This window comes from Ochotona princeps, chromosome 13 (genome assembly GCF_030435755.1).
Source record: "Ochotona princeps isolate mOchPri1 chromosome 13, mOchPri1.hap1, whole genome shotgun sequence".
NCBI classification, from domain to species: Eukaryota; Metazoa; Chordata; class Mammalia; order Lagomorpha; family Ochotonidae; genus Ochotona; species Ochotona princeps.
The window spans coordinates 25,942,157-25,962,803 of record NC_080844.1 but is presented as its reverse complement, the minus strand read 5'-3'; the positions used below and the strand labels follow the sequence as shown (position 1 = coordinate 25,962,803).

At 37.3% G+C, this 20,647-nt stretch overlaps 1 protein-coding gene across 1 annotated transcript in view; it reads left to right on the top strand.

Annotated features, from left to right (window-relative positions):
• Positions 1–204: 204 nt before the first annotated feature.
• The window catches only part of TMEM26 (transmembrane protein 26), a 42,460-nt gene continuing 22,017 nt past the window's right edge, over positions 205–20,647 (top strand). The window contains exons 1-3 of the mRNA XM_004583579.2: positions 205–800; positions 15,148–15,226; positions 19,283–19,396. Of these exons, the coding sequence (XP_004583636.2) occupies positions 610–800; positions 15,148–15,226; positions 19,283–19,396 (384 nt within the window). The 5' untranslated portion in view covers positions 205–609. The remainder of the gene's footprint in view (positions 801–15,147; positions 15,227–19,282; positions 19,397–20,647) is intronic.

The following is a 20,647-nucleotide window of genomic DNA, read 5'->3' as shown; positions in this document are numbered from 1 at the left end:
CCCATGCCCTGAGGGAGGTTTCCGAAGGCCCAGACTTTCCCTGGCCTGAGGAAGTATCTGTGTTTCTAAAACTGCTTGGACTGCAGATGCTTGGGCTTTCCCGCGTCCTATCTTCGAATCCCCACGAGAGCGTGTTCCTCTGAAACCTGGGAGTGACTGCAAGGGAGTACCTTGCAGGACAAGTAGGGAAGAGCGGCTACCAAGGTGCTCCCCCACGCTGACCTGGTTTGGCAGCACCTTGACCATCGACCCATCTGCATCTTCTATCCAACTCCTGTGCCCTAGGATCAGAGAAGAGGCCAAGGATGGACACTGGCCCCCAGCACTAACAAGGGGATGGGCAGAGTCGGAGAATAATGCCCAAGAGCCTGGGGTTGAGCGGTTTCAGATTCTCCGGAAAGCCGGAGCTGGAGTTGGAGACTCCCCTCTTTGAAGAGTTCTCAGGAAGTTTGGGGGAGGGGCGATCCGCACTCTCCTTTTCCACCAGCCTTGTGCGCCCGCGGCTGTGAAGGGACCACAGCAGCTGCCAGGCTCGCGCTGTCACGTCTGTGCCCTCGGGCGGGCTCACGTTGCTAGAAGAGGGTCTGCCGGCAGAGCGCACGGGCCAGCATGGAGGGACTGGTCTTCCTCAACGCCCTTGTCACAAGGCTGCTGTTCGTGCTACACTCGGTGGTCGGAGTCTGGAGAGTGACTGAGGTGAAGAAGGAGCCTCGGTACTGGCTGCTTGCGCTGCTCAACCTTTTGCTTCTCCTGGAGACTGTGCTCACCCTCAAGTTCAAGCGCGGCAGAGGCTACAAATGGTGAGAGTGTCCGGGGAAAGGGAAAGTGCACGGGAGCCCACGGTATTGTTCTCCCCTACACCCCACAGCACTCGGGGGCAGCCCTGGAGCCCACCAACTCGCTGCCCCCTGGTTCTTTCTTGGAATTCCGGTCCCCTTTGTCCTCTCCGGGAGCTTGGAAAGCACACCAGTTGCCGGTGCTCCTATTGCGCACCCACAGGGTACCCTTGGGTTCCAGGGCAACCCTGACAAGGCTGGAGCCAAGAGCGCAGCCACGAGTCACCCAGTGTCGGGTTGGAAACTTGGAAGACACGATCAAAGCAAGGAAGTGCTTGTCTGCTTTTGCACAAAGTGCTCCCTCAAATAGGGAGGTCCTGGGGACAAAGAGATTGCCATATACACTGCTTTCTGGATTTGGGTTATGTGGGTGCGCACAAGTTCCTCTGCATGCGCGCAGGTGGAGAAATGCCTTTGGGTGAAAGTCAGCGGTCTTTGCGGAGTCGCATGCTCCGGCTGCTTCCTCGTAAAGAGAAGCCCCTGCATGTTTGCGGTTTCAGCCCCTTCCTTTTCTTCCATCCCAAGCGTGTAGGATTCTCTGGTATTGCCTGAGGTGCAGGTGTCTGGGTTTGGTGGCTTTAGAACTAGACGAATGGTCAGTTTTTCCCGAAACCAGTTGTGTGTCATGCTGGTTTATGTGCCAGCAGGTAGCGGTTCGTGCTTGACCTCAGCATGCAAGAACTACTGGCCCTGCCTGATGCTTGCTTTCCTTCCCCTAAGGACCTGAATGGCAATGGAAGAATTGGGAAAAAAAGATTCTCATGCCATTCACAGCCTCCACCCACTCTAGCCTCCACTCTCATCCCAAACTCTTCAAGTGAGGCCTCCCTCTGTTTTCATCTTTAAAGAGTGAGGTTGTGTTTTCTTTCATGTCAATACTGTCCAAAATAGCTAATGCTATGACAAAGGAGAAAACCGTATTAATCAATTTATGAAATACATGGACTATGGAATTATAGTTGCTCTACCACGTTCTGGGGGACGAAAACCTCTACAGTGGAGCTGTCTCTAGGATGATTTTTGCTTAAAATTACCATGGTTGGAATTTTTCTGGAATTATGAGCACTCAAATCACTTCAGAATAACTCTATTTTTATGTTATATAAATTAAAATGCTAGTAGACTGCCTCTTCTTTGCAGTCCACAGTTTATTAAGCATGAGACATTAGAGATACATGCCAGTGTGTCTTTTACAAATTTAGAAAATGCATTAGTTTACCAAATGAGCCTCAGGTTAAAGAGACAAAAAGGTGGTAGAACAATGATTTAGGTTCTGGTGAGTAGGCTGAATACCAGAAGGCAGAAACATCTTCACTACCAGGAGGGTGAAATCTAAGTCTGAAAGCTGCTCTCAAAAAGTTGACCTGCCATCAACCGTCAAAGCTTGTGGGAGAAATGTCACCCTCAGAAGAGGGGCTAGTGCAGCAGGACATGCAATCTCTCGCCTCCCCCTTCAGCCACAGATGGCATTAAGTCACAATGCCATTGCAATGGCGCAGGCTTATTGTAGCCAACAGAATGTCACTTTCATGTCTGTATCACTGACTGCCATGCAGACTGAAATTTAACTTACAAACAGGAGAGGAAAATGGTTTCTATAAAAATGGATGGCAGTCAACGAGTTGAGTAAAATTGGGCACTAGGAATATTCTGGTGCTGTGAGCCTCAAATTCAGATTATGGGGTAAAAATTTGTGCTTCCCTATTTATTTGCTGTGAATTCTTGAGCATACTGCTTGTCTCTGGACCTCAGTCTGTGATCTGTAACTATGCCTAGAGTGAAGGAGAATTAGGAAAGAATATGTATTAATGTCCGATCATCAAAATATGAAGGACTGGACTTTGCCAGATCCTTAGGTATTCCTCTTATTAAAAAGTATCCTTGTGTTACTTGAACACTTATCCTCACAAATAAATTTTACTTGAGAGCAGTTCGTGAGCTATTGACTCAGAGAAAATACCTCTTACCTTTGTTTCATGAGCGCATACCGATAATTTATATTTTAAATTATAACACTAATTCAGGAAAAATGTTGCTGACTCTGTAGGTTGACCAGTACTTGAAATAAGTCAGGTAAAATGTTGAGAGCTTATTATAAATTATGAAAAAAAAGTCTTTACATGTAGGTTAAATTGAGATATGCTGCTTCCACTGATGTTACCAAATACAACTGAGTTTGCAAATATGATCATTTGGGAGTGTCATTTGTTATTTGGCCATTTGTAATTTCAAACGTGCCTTTGAACAATGGAAAGGAATTTGATGTAGGGCACAATTCATTTCATAAGTTCACATTTTCAGAGTATAAAAGAACATAATATTTCTCTATTTTTAATGTTAAGGAAAATTTTCAACCAGAAAATCTAAGCTGATGGAATAAAATGGAGATCAGATAAACATTGTGGTAACACCTGTATTACCTCTATATTGGACAATACTAATATATAAAATCTATATGTAGTTCTATGTAAATATCTATAGATAAACCTTTAATTCATTGGTCATATGTTTTGGAATTCCCATTTGGAAACCCTAGTACTCACATGTAAAGACATGAACAAAATTTTTGACATCCATTTTGTTGGTGGAAAATATCTGAGAAAGACCTGGATATGCATCAAAGGAAAAGTAGACAACTGTGGTATTTATGTTGCAAATATATTTCTGGTACTAGAATAATGAGTTAGATTTTAGATCATTGAGCAGATTATGTCCACGATATAGAGTGACCCTGTAAAAGAACTGCTCTTGGAAACAACTGAAATTAATAGTTCTGCTAGTTGAAGAAAAGTTAGGAACATAAGCAGAAGTTACTGCTGTCACCACTATCCCCCCATACTGAAAATACAAGAAGGAAGGAGATGAAGGAGGAAAGGAGATAGGAGGGAAGCAAGACTGGAATAAAGGAAGAAGGAAAGGAGGAGGAAATGGATGAAGGAAGAAAGGGAGAGCACAGAATACTATTTGAAGGGTAGACTAAAATACATACATGTTGGGCGAAATCAATGTCTTTTCCTTTAACATTGGATCCATGAACCTCCTTTGGACTACTCTGGACTACTTTGAGTACTGTTCTTTTTACTACAGTTCACACCTGGAAGCAAGCAAATCAAATCCACAGAAATCATGGGAACAATGAACAGTACTGTAGAGAAAATATGAACTGAATATCTTGAAATGTAGCAAACACATTACACTTGTCCAAAGAATGTTTCTTGAGGCTTCCTTTGGAAAGGAAAAATGGAACTACAGTTGCTGATCTCAGCTGTCCAGGGACAAGCAGCATTACATCAACACAACTAACGTGCCAGTTGGAGCAGTTTGATTTGTTGGAATCCTATAGGATACAAAGAATGAGCCAATAACACATGCCTTGTTAGTCAATAAGTACATGTTAGTGGAACTTACTTCCCCTTTTTTTTAATTAAAAAAAGCTATTTTGATTTGCTTCATCTGCATATTAACTTACATCTCTATAAGATGGAAATTAATATCAGCTTACATTTTCTTTTAATTTTCTGTTTTTTGGGCAAGACTCCAGTGGATCTGTGAATTACTATTTAGAAAGAGTCAGATAGAATAAAATACTGCCGCAGTTTTCTAGCCAATACCAATAAAATACTCTTTAGGGGATAGAAAAATTACCAAGATTGTGTCAAGTTTGAAGCCTTTTCACTGGAGAGTAAGCAGTCTCTAGGAGTAACTAAAAATCTAAATGAATTGATTGGAAAAAGTACAGAATTTTAAGTACTGATCTCTCTTCATTAGAATTTTAAGGAAAATAAAATTTTTGAATTAGGTAATAACTTGCTGATTTGATTCTTCTTTTTTTGTCTTTCTCTTTAGTTTTATCAAGTTCAATCAGAGAACTATTTGCTGAATTGCTTAATAAGCAAGTGCAGTACTGTGCTAGACATGATACTATGCCAGGCAAAAGAAACAGAAAACAAACACACTTGGAATTTTAAAGTAAAAGTAGCATATAAACTAAATGTTGAAACTGTGGCAGTGGAAATAATTATAGATATTTAGCATTTACTGCGTTCCAAGCTCTTCCAAGTGTTCCATATCAATTATTCCACTTAATACTTACAATAGGTATTGAAATTATTTTATGCTTCGGTTCCCTTTTTTTTAAAGGAAGAACTTGAGGTACAAAACTGTTAAATCATTTCATCCAGAAGCTGGTGGACAATTGGGAAAGAGAGAAGTGAAGATCCTAGCTTATCACACTGCCCTCTTTAACAATTGAGACAAGAAAGGAGGTGATGTGATTTACAGAGTGAGAGAGAGAACTATTTAGAATTTGAGCTACAACATGAAAAATGAGAAAAATCTGCTTCTGGAGAGGGCAGTGAAAGTGTTATAGGGCAGTACGTGAAACCTACATTCTTCAACATTGTATGGGACTTTAATGGTATGTATTAGGCGTTGTTCACATATTGAGAATGTGCAAGTGAATTAAAGCAGCATAACACTGATTAAAAAAAAGCCCTCATATTTTATATCTGGGATCACAGGAAGTCAGCAAACAACTAAAATATGTGAAGCACTAGGTAATAAAAGGTAAACAAATGAGTGATCTATGAAGACCTAAGTGGTTCAGGGTACAGGGGCGGGAACGTGCAGAGAAGGTTAGTTCCATAGTCAAAGGGCCCAGTTGAGGAGGCAGACCTGAGCTGAGGCCCTGAAGAACAGAAACCAAGCATCCAAACAGTTCCCCAGGAAGAAGAGAAAGGCCAGAGCAGGGCACCTCTTGTGGTATTCACAGTCATGCACTCCTCTCCATCACAGAGGATTTTATACACAACAGAAAAAGAACGGGGAAATAGGAACACTGTTCTTCTCTCCCAAATCCAGTCTTTTCTGGACTACAGAGAGGATGACTTCTCTGGAAGGACATGGAAGCAGATTCTGTGTCTTCCATATGGCCAAGTGCGACACTGGAAATTCTCCCAGAAGACAGATTATTTCTCTATTCACATTTACTGTTCAGTTTTCCTGAACTCTCTCCTCACCTTTTTAGTTATTACAATAATAGTTTCCATTGTATATTCAATTTCATCAGTCCCACCTACAGTAAGTATCTGGAGTTTTATAATATATATTCTCTCTGTATGTTTGTGAGTATGTTTTGTATTCCAAAGCCTTGAGCTCAATCCAATGTCTAACTTAAATTTCTATCCTTTTTGGATGCGTGCATTAAAATGTTACAAGCAGATGGCTTTTCAGAAATCCAAGTAATGGTTTAGGAAGAAGAGCCTTGTTAAGCTAGTACTATGTTTTACTTTCAGAACTCATATTTTCTTATTTCACAGTGGACTTGAGACCAACATAATCATTATGTCTGCAATTAGAATGAGATCTCCAAGAAGCTGAACCATAGAATTGTGATAATGCTTTCTCCACAAATGTGGTCAACCAAGGCTCTTAGAACTGAACATTAAGGCTACTGATATTTTGTAACTTCTTATATCTGATTGGAAGAAAAATAAACTACAGATTAGTGTGGGCAACTCTCATGAGTCAATATAAATATTTTCCTTTAAATTTCATGCATTTTCCCTTCTCATGCCAGTAACATTAAGCATATGGCATCAGAACAAATCTGAACAGTCTGAATTTATAAGCTGGAAAATTCATATTTACATTGAGGTTTACTCTCTCCATATGCATGTTCCTTACTTTCTAGAAGCTTCTATGAAGTAACTGATACCAGGAGAATTCAGCCTGCACTGAACACATGTTGCAGGTGTCATACAATGTATTTAAAAATATTTAGTTGAAGGAGGAGAGAAGGTAGAGTAGGATGAGGAGAGGAGGTGAAAGAAGAGAAAGCTGGCAAAGAGAAAAAGAGGAGAGGGGATGGGAGGGGAGGAGAGGAGAAGAGAGGAGGAGAGGAGAAGAGAGGAGGAGAGGAGAAGAGAGGAGGAGAGGAGAAGAAGGAGAGAAGGAATGTAGATTCTAGAATTGATTTATACTCTGTTAATCTTACTGGATTTGTCCTGATAAAGCATACTGCAAAGTCTGAATATAAGATACTTGTGCTGTAATAACGTTTGTTTTTGCTTTAGGCACATTAGGGCATTTTAGATTAAGTGAGGAATATAGAGTACAATTTCTTCTGTCAGTTTCTATCATACTTTGGAGGTGTGGCTCTATTTAAAAAGAAACAATTGCAAATAAAATGAAAACTATCTTTAAAAGCTCTAATATTCTTCTTCAGAAGTATCTTCTCTTTACAAAACCTAAACATTCTTGGAGAACTTTGAACGCATTTAACATTTAACATTTCATCATCCCTCCTTCTGTTATTTTTTTGATGTCTTAAAAGACCCCTAAAAAAACAAACTTTTTATCTTCTGATCATGGCACATGTCAAAACTCTACAGTCAATTAATGAATTACAAGAACTTATTTAAAAAGATAGAAATGACGAGGAACTGCAAAAAGGTAAAATTTACATAAAAATAATTAGATTTGACCCCCCAAAACTGCCACTGAAACAAGAAAAATCCATTCCCTAAAAAGATGAGTGAAACAACTCAGCCATATTAGTACTGAGTGTCACCAGGGAGATGACATACTGACTCTTCTATTGGCAAGACACTTATATGCAAACTGGATGCTAAGGTTCACGTAGGGAAGCCAAGATAGGTGTCCAGATGAAAAACATTATTGACAGTTGGTAGACACAGTTGAGGAGTTCAGTAAGGGCGTTTTGACCTGTTCTTTGGCTTCCATGAAAGCAAAACCCATTTGTTTAAAGTGGTTTAAAAGCTTTATTGAAAGCACTCAGAGTAATTTAACATAAGATTTTGAAATTCCTGTCTGTCCACACAACTCCCCTCTATTTTTGTGTGTTAGAAAATACTGAGAAATGCAATATAAAAAATTTTTGATTCACATTGAAGTAATTTGCAATGCTACTTTTGATTCAATTAAATATTGCTCAGTTTAAGACTTGTTCATGGGATCAAAGCCAGAAAAAGAAAAATCAAATAAGGTAGTGTGGGACTTTATGGCTTTTTTCTTTTTTACATACATTTACATTGCTATATAATTTTTTAAAAACGTTACCTTTTCAATAAGAACTTGTCATTTTTTGTAAGAAGAATATGAAAACTATTTTCGAGCAAAGGAGAGTTAAGTAAAATCCATTGTAGGGCTAAATTGCTAAATATTGTGACATATAATTTTGTGAAAAATGTAATAGTTTTTTTAAAATGACAACTGTATAAAAATAATGAATTGTTTTAGATGATATGAACTGCTAAAATGAGTATAGCTCTTTAAGAGCTCGGAGGAAATAATTATACATATTTTTATACCTATATATACATATATACATACATTTGATTAATAAAGAAAATCAGTGGCTCTGATAGTAAATTTATACATAAAGAAAAACCCTTTCATCCTTTGAGATATTGCTGATATACTTTAAAGAGATTCCATAGGTAAGCCAAGGCTATAGGATTAAAATAAAACCGAGAAGAATGTTTTCCATTTATTATTATTTTTTATTATTATTATTTTATCATAAAATTCTATAGCCTCTGGGATTTCCCTTACCACCTCCTCAACTGATTTCCCCTATGAGAGGTCAGTTGTGAGTCTGATTGTCATTCTTCTATTTGTCAATTGATTTTTTTTTTAATGTGCACATTTAAGAATCTTTCCCTTATGTTCTACTAAACAGAGCTTGATTATTGTGCTGAAGATTGTTGTGCTGAAGATCACTTTTGGCCAACCTTGTTGGGAATTCTGTGCCTCCTGGATATTGTTTCCCAAGTTTTCTCCAGATTAGGGAAGTTATCCTTTATTATTTCATCGAACGTATTTTTAAACCCAGCTTGTCTTCCTGAGCATTCTGGAACTCCCATAATTCTTTTATTTGGCCTTTTAATAGTGTCCCTTAATTCTTTAATATGTTCCTTAGTTTGACACAGTTCGCTCTTCCAGCTTTTTGATTGTTTCACCACTGTGGCAAGCAGTATCTTCCAATTATGAGATTCTTTCTTCTGCCTCATTCATTCTACCATTGAGACTTCAGACTGAATTATTAATTTACCCCATTGTGTCTTTCATTTCAAATAATCTGGCTTGATTTTGTTTCGGTGTTGCTATTTCCTGTGTGTATGTGCTTCTCTTTGCTGATAAGAATCTTTATAACTTTTTTTAAAGTTCTTTATCCCCCGTTTCCTCAATGTCTTCCTCAATTAACTCTGAGATTAGCAAAGGTTTTGCTCCTCTGCAGGGGAGTCTTCAGTAATATTCATTGTGCCTGTCTCTTCTTTTGCTCTTGGTCATTGTACTTCTGGTTAGCAGGCTCTTCTCCTTTGGGTAGATTTCTAAGCTGTGTCACCCAAAGGAATATAGTTCAGTTTTATTTAGTGTGTCTGGTACCTGGTTCTTTATTTGCAGTCACTGTGTCACATCCTCCAGTGAGTTGCAGGCCTGAACTCTTGTGTTACATTTCCACCATGGTCTCCTGTAGCCCCAGTTCGTGGGTTACCACTTTCCATCTCCTATGACCCCATGCTATGGCTGCGTTGCTGTACAACCTTTCTCCCACTTCGGATTTGAGCAAGTCCCAGAATTAGATAGACACTAGGTATCCTAAATAAATAGGTTGGTGGTGGTGCTGATGTTGCTGGAACCTGCTTGCCATTAGGTTGGAGGGCCACTCAGACCTGTTTTGACCAAAAGGATGCCAAAGTATGGATTATTTTCCCTGTGGGACCAGTGCAATGCATTGATCTCAGTGAGTTTGTTCCCATCTCAGTGCATGTTCAGCTCATTGTTGTCCCTGTAGTCTCAAAGTCTTTGCCACACTATACAAAATAGCTCCTTATGTGACACTGGTGGAGTTGTTGATCTGCTGGCTGTTGGGTCTGGGGGCTATCTGCACGTATTTTGGGTAAGACCTATAGACTCCCATGTTGGTGCAATGCACTAAGCCAGAAAGGATTTCACTCCCAGCTTAGTGCATGCACTGGCCTGTTCCATAGCCTTTGTCTCCCTACATAAAATGGTGCTCAATGTGGCTCTGGTGGGGGGGAGGGGGTCTGGGCTGTGAAATCACCCTGTTCCTGCACTGCCTGATTGGGATCTGCTGCTCTGTCTCTGCTCCTGTTCAAATCAAACAAATCAGCAGGATGGGCAGTTCTTTCCCTGGGTTCACCTGCTGAGCTACCAGTGAACTCCCATTCCTACCTTGCTACTGGTGAAGTTCCGGTCACCAGTGGAGCTCAGATCACTGTTTACTCACTGCTTCTGGGGGATATGGTCATTATGATACCATACTGTTGTCTTTGCTGTTTTCCCATGCCTGTCAGACTCCAGGTACCCCTCTGCCATTGGCCTGTCCTCTCCTATTTCCTGGATTGTGTGCTCTCTGCTTCACCCTGGCTAATGATTATCCATCTGTTTAAACCATGTCCTTACCCTATTCCACCATCTTGATTCTACAAGAAGAACATTTTTAGAAACATTTTCATTTAGAAAAAAACTAACTATGTAATGTAACTTGGCATTAAATAATTACATGATAGGAGAGTGGTAACTGAGATTACAATAAATCTGAGTTACTAAGGGTCAATATCTCATTACTAATGGTATTAAACAAATGTCTCACTCATTTAGCCAAATATTTTATAATTTTTATCAGTTTGCTGAATTGTGTTCTTACAAACAAGCATACACAAGCATAATACTATTTCTGAGTTGGCCAGGATCTTCCATGATTTAAACTTCATAGAAGTTACTTGGAATGTACTCACTCCTAATGCATCAGAGGAAACACTGGAGCAAAAATTATCTGCTAAATCCAAAGAAAGGGCACACTATTTGATTAACTACACAGCAAACTGGGAGAATGGACTGGATATGTTCATATTCTCTTTAGTTCTGAAAATGCATACCGTTGGCAACATAATCAAGGATATTGCAACAACCTTCAAAATACTAATTAATACTTATAATGTCACATGAAAGGTTAAGTCTTTGGTGGGAACAGTACCATATTAAATGAATTCCCTTCAGTAAAGTTTTCAATAAAAACCAAACAATAATATTCCAAGATGAGATTTCTATCAAAACAGAACCAGCATCAAGAAAGTTAAAGCTATTAATGAAGTAGACCCTTACTGAATCACTAAATGTTTGTGGAGAACCTACAAATATTAGACAATCTGGAAGAAACAAAGAGTAGAATTATCAGCAGGTATTTGTACTTCTGTACTTGTAGTATTCAGATTGCTAGGAAACAACAATGAAATGATATCAAATTAATATATAGTAACACTACATATTGACCTATATAATTATAAATTATGAAAATTAAAATTTGAGGAAAAAGTCTTCTAGAATTATATTCTCTGTGTTTTCTGCAAATATGGATACCATCTATATAAAATCAGTTGAACTTAGGCGAAACAAAAAATGAGTTTCTCAAGCACTTACTATGTCAGTCACATGGCAAGCACTGTCTCCTTTAGTGCTCAGAACCACAACAGGAAGCAGTATTTACAGATGAATCTCAAGATTTCTTTGAATCTCAAGAAAGATACTGAGTTTGCAAAGATGAATGGTTAGAAGATCAGTCTTCAAGTCTGGATTTTTTAAGTTTATAAAATTTACAGCTCAGAAAGCATATTATGTGATTTCTTTAAATAAAAGGTTCTTGTAGACACCCATGGTGTATGCTTCATTTCCATTTCTTTAGTCCTTTCTATATTAATAATTTCAGATACAAACATTTAACTGCTTGCATTATAAGTCTTACTTGAAGATTTCATAAGATCCTAACACAACTGGAGAGAGATGAAAGAGTGGAAAGAGATGAAATCCAGGATATGGCTTCAAATAATTAATATTAGCCATGCAAATTTTATATACATATAACTATGAAACTATAGCATGTACTGGCTTATGATCAAAATAAGGATAATGAGTTGTTCCTGTTGAGTCCTTGAGATACAGATGATGATGGTGTTTGCAGGGATTTGTGATGGGGATTGGAGGAGTTTGGTGTACCAGCTAAGACTTGGGTTAAGGAACCTATGTCTCACCTCAGGGTGGCTATTCCAGGTGAAGCTAGGAGCCTAGAACTCTGGGATTTCTACATGGGTGACAAGGACCCAAGTATTTCTACTATCATGTATTATCTCTCAAGATGTGCATTAGCAAGGAGCTGGATCAAAAGAAGAGTAGCAGGGGCTAGAATCAGGAATTCCAATATGGAATGGGGTATTATTAGCAATGGCTTAACTACTGTGCCAAATGCCTGCTAAGACTGTAGCTTTCTGTCAATACAGACTCTAGGAGGTAGCAGTGATTATTCAAGTAACTGGGTCCCTGATAAACACATGGAAAACTTGGATTGAGTTCCCAAATCCTAGTTTCACTCCCAGAACAATGTTGCATGTATGTGGGGGTGAGCCAGTGGATTGGGGTTCACTCTTACTATTTTTTTTTTGCCTCTCAGAAAAAAAATACAGAAAGAGTGTTAGTACATGTTGATACATGTAAGAAACTAGTATTTCAACACAAGCGTTAACAGTTTGGGGAGATTATTTACTCAAAAGCCCTTTTAGAACCTGTCGGGTTCTTCTTTTTCTTTTTAATATTTATTGGGAAAGAAAAAGAGAGCTGATTCATTAACTGATTCACTCACCAAATACCCAAACAAGGTCATACTGGCCCAGCTGAAGCTAGAACTAGGGACTTCAGTCCAGTTAAGGAACCCAAGAATTTGAGCCATACCACTACTTCTCAGTCTACTCATCTTTAGAAACCCAGAATCAGGAATTAGAACCGGGGATGGAAGCCAGGTACTCTGCATGCCAGCTGACATCTTACCCCACAAGCTAAATCCATGTCAAGGCATGTTGTTCTCAACACAGGCTCCTAGTCGAACAAGGCTATGATCTTGTACATCTGTGTGTGTGTGTGTGTGTGTGTGTGTGTGTGTGTGTGTGTGTGTGTCTTCAGTATATCTAGGAAGATAAATGGATAGATAGATAGATAGATAAATCTTGGGCCCACAATATAATTTAATCTTCTACCTCTTTTTCCCCTTGTATCAAATGAGTCTCAAGAAGACAGATTAAAGTTAAGAGAATATTTCTTAAACATTTTGTTTTCTACATAACACCAAGTTGGAATGCTGAGTTGCTCAGTATGATACAATGGAGTATCAGATAATGAAGTTTATGTTTTCTATGTTATACAACACAGAAAATCTTGATACTTAAAGTTTCACTGCTTAATTTTTTACATAATCAGTTTCCTAATTAGAGAAAATACTTCAAAAAGTTCATGCAAAATGGACATTAAGAAAAAAATGCATGGATTTCAAAATATTTTGTGCCAAAGATTTATCTTTTAGAGCCATTTTCCACAGACACTCTGAAGTACTTTTGTACAATGAAGTGGCTTAATATTTTTCCAATTATAGCAGATGTGAAGAGTATTGTTCATTTTATGCTTAATCTCTTCCAAGAGGGAAAATATATATTCATTCAGTCTTTATTTTCCTTGGATTATTGTTCTTAAATAACAACTAATTGAGAATTAATTTCAAATCTAATTCTGAAGTATTCAATAAAGTTGAATTCCAGATAATATCTTATATGTACAAACAAAAATTTAAATATCTCAATTGTTTCTCAGACTTGAATTCACTTCCATCTTAATTTCAAATAGGAAACAATCTCTCTTGATCTTTCCTTTGATACATAAGGTCAAGCAGTTAATTGTCTTTCTTATTTAAGAGCATGCAGAACTGAGTTTTCTGGTATTTCTCCATAGCCCAGTCATCTTGACAGTCAGATTTTGGTAATATCATAACCTATAACCTTTTGTTTTCAAATTGGTTTCTGCAGGGAAAGCATCTATATTAAAAATTGATTTTAAAGACCTCTATTTCTTTTATCTTTTCTTCCTTCCTCTCCCCAGAATTTAAAAAATAAATTAAGAAAGGTTTAGACTGCATTCTTAATTTTTACTTGTCATTATGTTTGCTGACTTTTGTCCCCTCTATTATAATAACATAATTTTCATGATATTTTATTTCAAAGCATTCTGGTTATGAAGCAATCAAAATTTACATTTCCAAAGTCATTTTAAATTGTCATATATGTATACTAAAAGTATATTTTAATGTTTATCTGCTTATTCTGCTTGAAAGGCATTGAAAGGAATAAACTCTTCTAACTGCTTGATTCACTTCCTCATTGAGTGCCAGACTCAGTCTGCCGTACTGGTGGCAGGGGCCTAACCACTTGAACCATCATCTACTGTCTATTATTGTTAATAAGTCTTAACCCCAATGTGCAAGATTTGGAATTATTTTGGTAATTCAGATTATATCTAGTCCTCATGCAATAACACTGCTGGGCTTTTGAGGAACAGAGGTCTCTCTGTAATCCACCAAGGAGAGTCTGCATGAGGAGACGAGGAGAAGACACTGTCAGCCAGTCAGGAAGAGGCCTTCTCCAGAGCCCAACCACACAGGCACCAAATCAGCCCTCCTCCATACTGGCACTATGAGAAAGTAACTTTCATTGGTGGAAGCCACAAAATCTGTAATATTTCGTATGGCAATATGAAATGACTGACCAGTGATCATCCCAATGGCAAATTGAGAGGTCAGCGGCAGAACTGGCATTTGAACCCTCATGACTCTGCCTACAAATCCCACACTTTAAATTTTCTCCTGAATTCTGAGTTGGAAAACAATGAATATAAGGAGGCTTTTAAAAAGTGCCAGACCTTGAAGCTATTGTTTGTATTTTTGTTTTACGTGCTTAGCAAACCTGCATAAAACGAATACAGAGTTGTCATTCTTCATTCTTGCGTTCTAGAAGGATGTTATTATTGCTCTCAAAATTGCAGGATAATGTTAAAACATGTAACCAATATTTGTAAAACTGCAATGTTGAAAAAAAATCCCAAGTATATTTACTATTACTGTATTTGTGCATTTTTTTAAAGTCATATAAAACACAAACATCCAGTGTTGTGGTTGGAACTAATTGGCAGTATACCATTAAAGCATATTAAAATTAACATCTATTAATTGGATTAGAAATTCAGTGGGAATGACAGTTGCTAAAGCCTTTTGTAGTTACTTTGTTTTTCTATAATCCATATGGCAGAAATAGCATATTGCTTTTTCCTTACTGAAATAAACATTTAAATTAAAAAAGATTCTACTCAACGTGGTCAGAGTATGTGCAACTGTTTCCTTTCCTTAAAATTATTATTGTTAAAACTGAACTATCTTTTTCCTCCTCTTTCACAGGTTTTCTCCAGCCATATTTTTATATTTGATTAGCATTGTTCCATCATTGTGGCTTCTTGAAGTGCATCATGGAACTCAGGTACTTCATTTTAAGAAGTGGAAAATTGGAACATTCAGCAATAAACTACTTGTGCAGTACGATCTGATTGATTTCAATAATGTGCTTCTTAATGGAGTTATTAAGCATCAAATAAGAAACTATCATTAAGACAAAGTGAATCTATCAATAAGAATATTGCATGCATTTAATAATTAAGATTACATATTAATTAATATTTTTCATTACATATATGTTTAAAAGATTCATTTATTTATTTAAAGCGAAGATATCAGGAACAGGAGAATAGAGAAAGAGAGAAAGACACACACACACACAGATTTTCAATCCACTTGCTCACTACCTAAATGACTATAATAACCAGTGCCGGGTCATGTCAAAACCAAGAGCCAGGAACTCTATCCTGGACTCGTGACTCAATCAATGTTCTGGTATGGTATGCTGGCATTGAAAGCATCAGCTTAACCCCTTGTGTCACAAGGCCAGCCCCTGTAATACAGATCTTATTCACAACGCTCCCTCCCTTAGTCCCAGGCCACAAGTAGGAAGCTGGAAAGGAAGCAGGACTGCCGGGAGTAGAATTGGTGCCTATATGGGATCTCAGTGCATGCAAGGCAAGGACTTTCGCCACTAGGCTACCGTGCAGGGCCTGGTAGGATATATTTTGACACCTTAACTAATAAAATGCTTTAAGCAAGATATGTGTCAACATAGCATAGCTATATAGAAATCTCTTTGCTATAGTCAGTAATATTATAATAGGCTTAAATATCCAATATATAACCTTATCTGAAAAATGCTAGCTCCAAATTTTAAGCACAAATAGGGGAATTTAGCTTTGTAGTCTTTGAAGAAATTCACAAGAAAACCCCACTAGCATAAGCACAAACACAGCATTTTTCTTCCTTAGATCTCTTTTGTTAAAAACATTAAAGTGATTGACTATGTCTGAAGCAAAAATTTTTTTGTATCTATAGATTGGTTGGTTTGAGTTATCACAGTTTTTTTTTTTCCAAGAGCACCATAATGAGTTAAAAAACTACTTCAATCTCTTTACTACCTACTACTTTCAGGGATATGGAAATAAGCTCTTGTGATTTGAATCAATTTTTTCCTTCACCACCAATTCTATGACACAGCTATCATCCACAATAACAATTCATTTCCCCAAATGCATTTTTAGTATAAATGCATTGCACAGTTAATTGACACACAGGTCAAATCCCATTACAACAAATAGCATGCAACCAAAAGCTCTTTTTTAACAAAAAAAAAAAGGATTTTTGAGCCAAAGGCAGTACCTCTTTAATTTTCATACTACAAAGGAAATTGAACCTTCAGTAGTAATGGATCTGACACTGAGAATTAAAATGAGTGCCCAGAGATTGAATTGGTCAGAGTGAACAGAGACAGAAGTAGAAAATGTAAGAGAGACAAAAAAAAGTATGCGAATTGCATTCAGATACATAAGACAGCTAGAATGGAGAAACAACAAACAGCTCACTTCGGAAAGTTTGGTTGTGATAGCAGTCACTTTTTGTCTCTCATTCTTTTGAGAGTTTTCTGTTACATTTCTCACAGCAACTCCATGAGTTAGGCACAGTGCATACATTTCTATTTTATAAAAAAGGACCCTGTGGCTCAGAAAGGTTAAGTAATTTTCCTAAGGCCACATGGCTAATCAATAACAGTGCTGGCACTCACAATGTAATGAAATGCCTATTTCACTAAGCCACATAGCCTTTCTCAATAATACGTTTTACAGAGTTTGTAAGTTAAGCTGAAAAAAAGTAATTTAATTTTCTTTTTCCATTTTCTGTTTACATCCTAAACGTCTCACATATGACTTTTAAAAGGAAAATGCCATGGCCTATTTCATGAAGGCATCTCTCTGTATGACCAGTTTGATACCTGAATTCTTGAATCTGGCAATATCTACTTACTTTAAAAAATGTTTATAACAACAACAATTGTGATGTTAGCCCCCTTGTCACAACTCTTTGTACAGTGGCACAATTAAAGTAACAACAGTGTCTTACACTTCATGATATTGCAGCCAGCCTGGATTCAAAGGAATATTTTTCATGCTAATATGAGTTTTAACAACCTAGCTCATGAAAAAATAGCATGCTAGGATTCAGACCAAGGACATGGGATCACCTGTACGATGCTGAATGTCAGCAGAATCACTGAAGAAACAGTGCAAGTTAGGTCAAGTTTTAGCAGTCAAATCACTTCTTCATTGTGGACTACAATGAAGTTGTACTTGACACTTAAAAAAAGTCACATCCATCGTAACAAACAGAATAACAAACTTGGAGAGGAATTTACATAAGTCTTTATCACACTGGCTAGTAGGATGTTTGCCTGCAAGTTATCATACACTACAAGCAATTATTTTTTTTAAAAAGCAAGGTGTTTTTAGAATTTTTAGAGAGAGTGATGTGAGAAACACATCCAAGTCACCATTTCTTTTTGAAAGGCAGAGATGCATAGAAACAAAGTGAGATAGAGAATGGTCTTCATTCTCACAATGTCTGCAACCAGTAGGTCCTCACACTTTCCAGAGCTGAACCACACTGTAGCCAGGAGCCAGGAACTTTCATGGATGTGGTAAGAATCCAACAACTCCAGCTTTCCTCTGCTACCACCCAGTGTGTGCCTTGGCAGGAAGTTGGAACGAGAAGTAGAGCTGGGACCTAAGCCCAGGCGCTCTGATATGGATTACACGTGTCCCTGCAGCCTCTTTGCTGCATTAAAGCTCACCCAGTGCCCACCATTTTTACCACATTGTTTTGTGGTTGCAGACAAAATGGTCAGGGGTGCCCTATTCATTATCTCGTACTAAGAAAGGAGTGATAAAACTACCCCGCAATGAGGATCTGTGCTTTGTACAAACATTTAATGTTTTATTTTCATTCTGTTTTTCCTGAGCCTTAGCTGAATATGCACACATACATACACACACGCACACAATGTGTGCAAACAGCTGTAATTTGCCCCTACAGATAGGGCATGTAGCCATTTTTATTAATTATTCTTGTCATTTTACCCATAACACTAGTTATTTGGATGGATACAAATAGTTTCTTGGCAGACTATCTTTTATGATTTTTCAAGTAGCTCATAAAATGATAAAATTGTAAAATAAGGAAAAACATTTCTTACAGCTTTAGCTTTTTAAAAAAATTGCTTCTGTATAAAACAAAAGTGTGATTGTGACTGTTTGATAATGATAGTACTGGCTTTGTATTTCTGTGTATTTGTGTTTAATATACGTTAGTACTACCCATGTTTTAAAAAATGCTTCAACCTTTTTTGAAACACCGTTTGTAAAATAGGCATTGTCTACATTGACATTTTAAGAGCCACACTTTTTCTCTCTAATGTTCTAGTCCTTGTCTTTTTCTACCTCAAATTATCAGCAGCTGGTTGGATAAAAATGTACTGTTAACTTGCATGAACATATACACAACCAAGAAATGGGCAGGGGGCAAAAGGCACTTCTTTTAGATCAATTGTCAAATTTTCCACAAATTTAAGTTGACTTCTGAAGTGACATTATAATATACACATATACATACACACACACACACATATAGCATTCAGTATGTTAATTTTTCTGCTTGCTTTGGTGCTTGACAGGCAAGATTGAAAATAACTGAATTATAGAAAAGTTGTAATTTAGGTAAGAGGTTTCTGGATAAGAAAGAAATTTATTAAATAAGTGTTTTGACAAGGACACTACATGTTTATTGTTGTTACTGGTTGTTGCTTTGTTATGGCTGTTCCAAGGTTTGGGAGAAAAACATTTATTAATTCTTAAGTTCTACTGCCCTCTACAATAACCCTTACCCTCTTGTATCTAATAGATGTCTTTGTAACCATAAGACATTTACAGCTGACACTCTTCTCATATTAATTTAAAGGTGTTTCAAGGCTATCATATTTAAACTTTCAAATATTTATGCATATTGTATGAACTACATATCGGCTCATGATCAGTTGGATAGACTGAAGCTGTTTTAAACCTATATTACAGTGGTTTGGGGTTTACTTTGTTTTTCCAAATCTTAGCATTGCCCTGTTCAATCTGGAGAAATGTCACAGAATAGCAGCAGCAAAGAAGACTACAATCAAACATTGATCTCCAGGAAGCAAATCCACGGAGCCGAAGATCTCATTGAATCGGTGAGAGCTTTTCCCACATGCATTAGAAGACACACAAATCGGGGACTTGGTGAGGGTAACACAACACATATCTCTCAACTCAGTCCTTCTAAGAAATTGGTTATTGGTTAATTGTTTGCCTTAGAAATTCACAAAATAACATTTTTATGCACTACTGAACATTTTCACATGTATAATAATTACAAGTACATAAATGTATTTTATTGGCAGTATTAGGAACATTTAGATCTGACAACAAGAAAACAAAGACAGACACATAAAAGAATGCTGTAATGAAAGAATTGGAATCTGATATATATATACATATATCATATTATATCATATTATATCATATATGTATAAAATTGTAGCATGTTATTTTTTAGAGAAGTTTTGGTTAACAGCAAAATTGAGACAAAGATACATAGATATCCTATATTCTCCTGCCTCCACACAAATGCAGCCTCCTCCAATAGTACCCTGCATTAGAGTGCTATGTCTGTGTTGATTAATGAAACTATATAAACACACCAACATGTAAAGAACATGGTTAACATTAGTGTTCATTCCTCGGTTCAGACAAATGTAAAATGATGTATATCTATCATTATAGTGCCATGTGGAGTATTTCTACTGTCACAAACATGCACTCTTGAGTAGTCAGTGTTGTTTTTGTCCACATGGTTTGGCCTTTTCCAGAATGTCCTATCCTTATCTTCTTTCCCATGGTAATATGTTCCCATGTATATTTTCATGGCTGGATGGTTCTTTTTAATGCTAAACAACATTCCATTGCCTGTTTTATTATCCATGCAATTTCCGAAAGCATCTTGACTGTTTTTAAGTTTTGGAAAATATGAATAAATTGTCTATAACATTCTAAGGCAAGTTTTGTGCCGACATAAGTTTTCTCCTTTGAGTAAAACCAAGGAGGGCACACTTGCTGGATCATAGGACAACACATGGCTAATTTTGTAAGCAATGGGCAAACCGTCTTGCAGAGTGGTTATACTTTCTGCAGTTTTACCAGCAATGAATGAGTTCCTGCTGTTCCACATTCTCCCAGTATATGGAATTGTCAGCGTTCAGGATTTTGGCCATCCAATAAGTAATGATATGGCATATGATAAGAATATTACGTCTCCTTATACATTTATTTATCATCTTCTTTAGTAAGATATCTGTTAAGGTCTTTGATCCAGATATCTTTTAAATCAAGTTGTTTACTTATCAAATTATAAGGGTTCTTTGTGTACTTGGGATCACTTATGA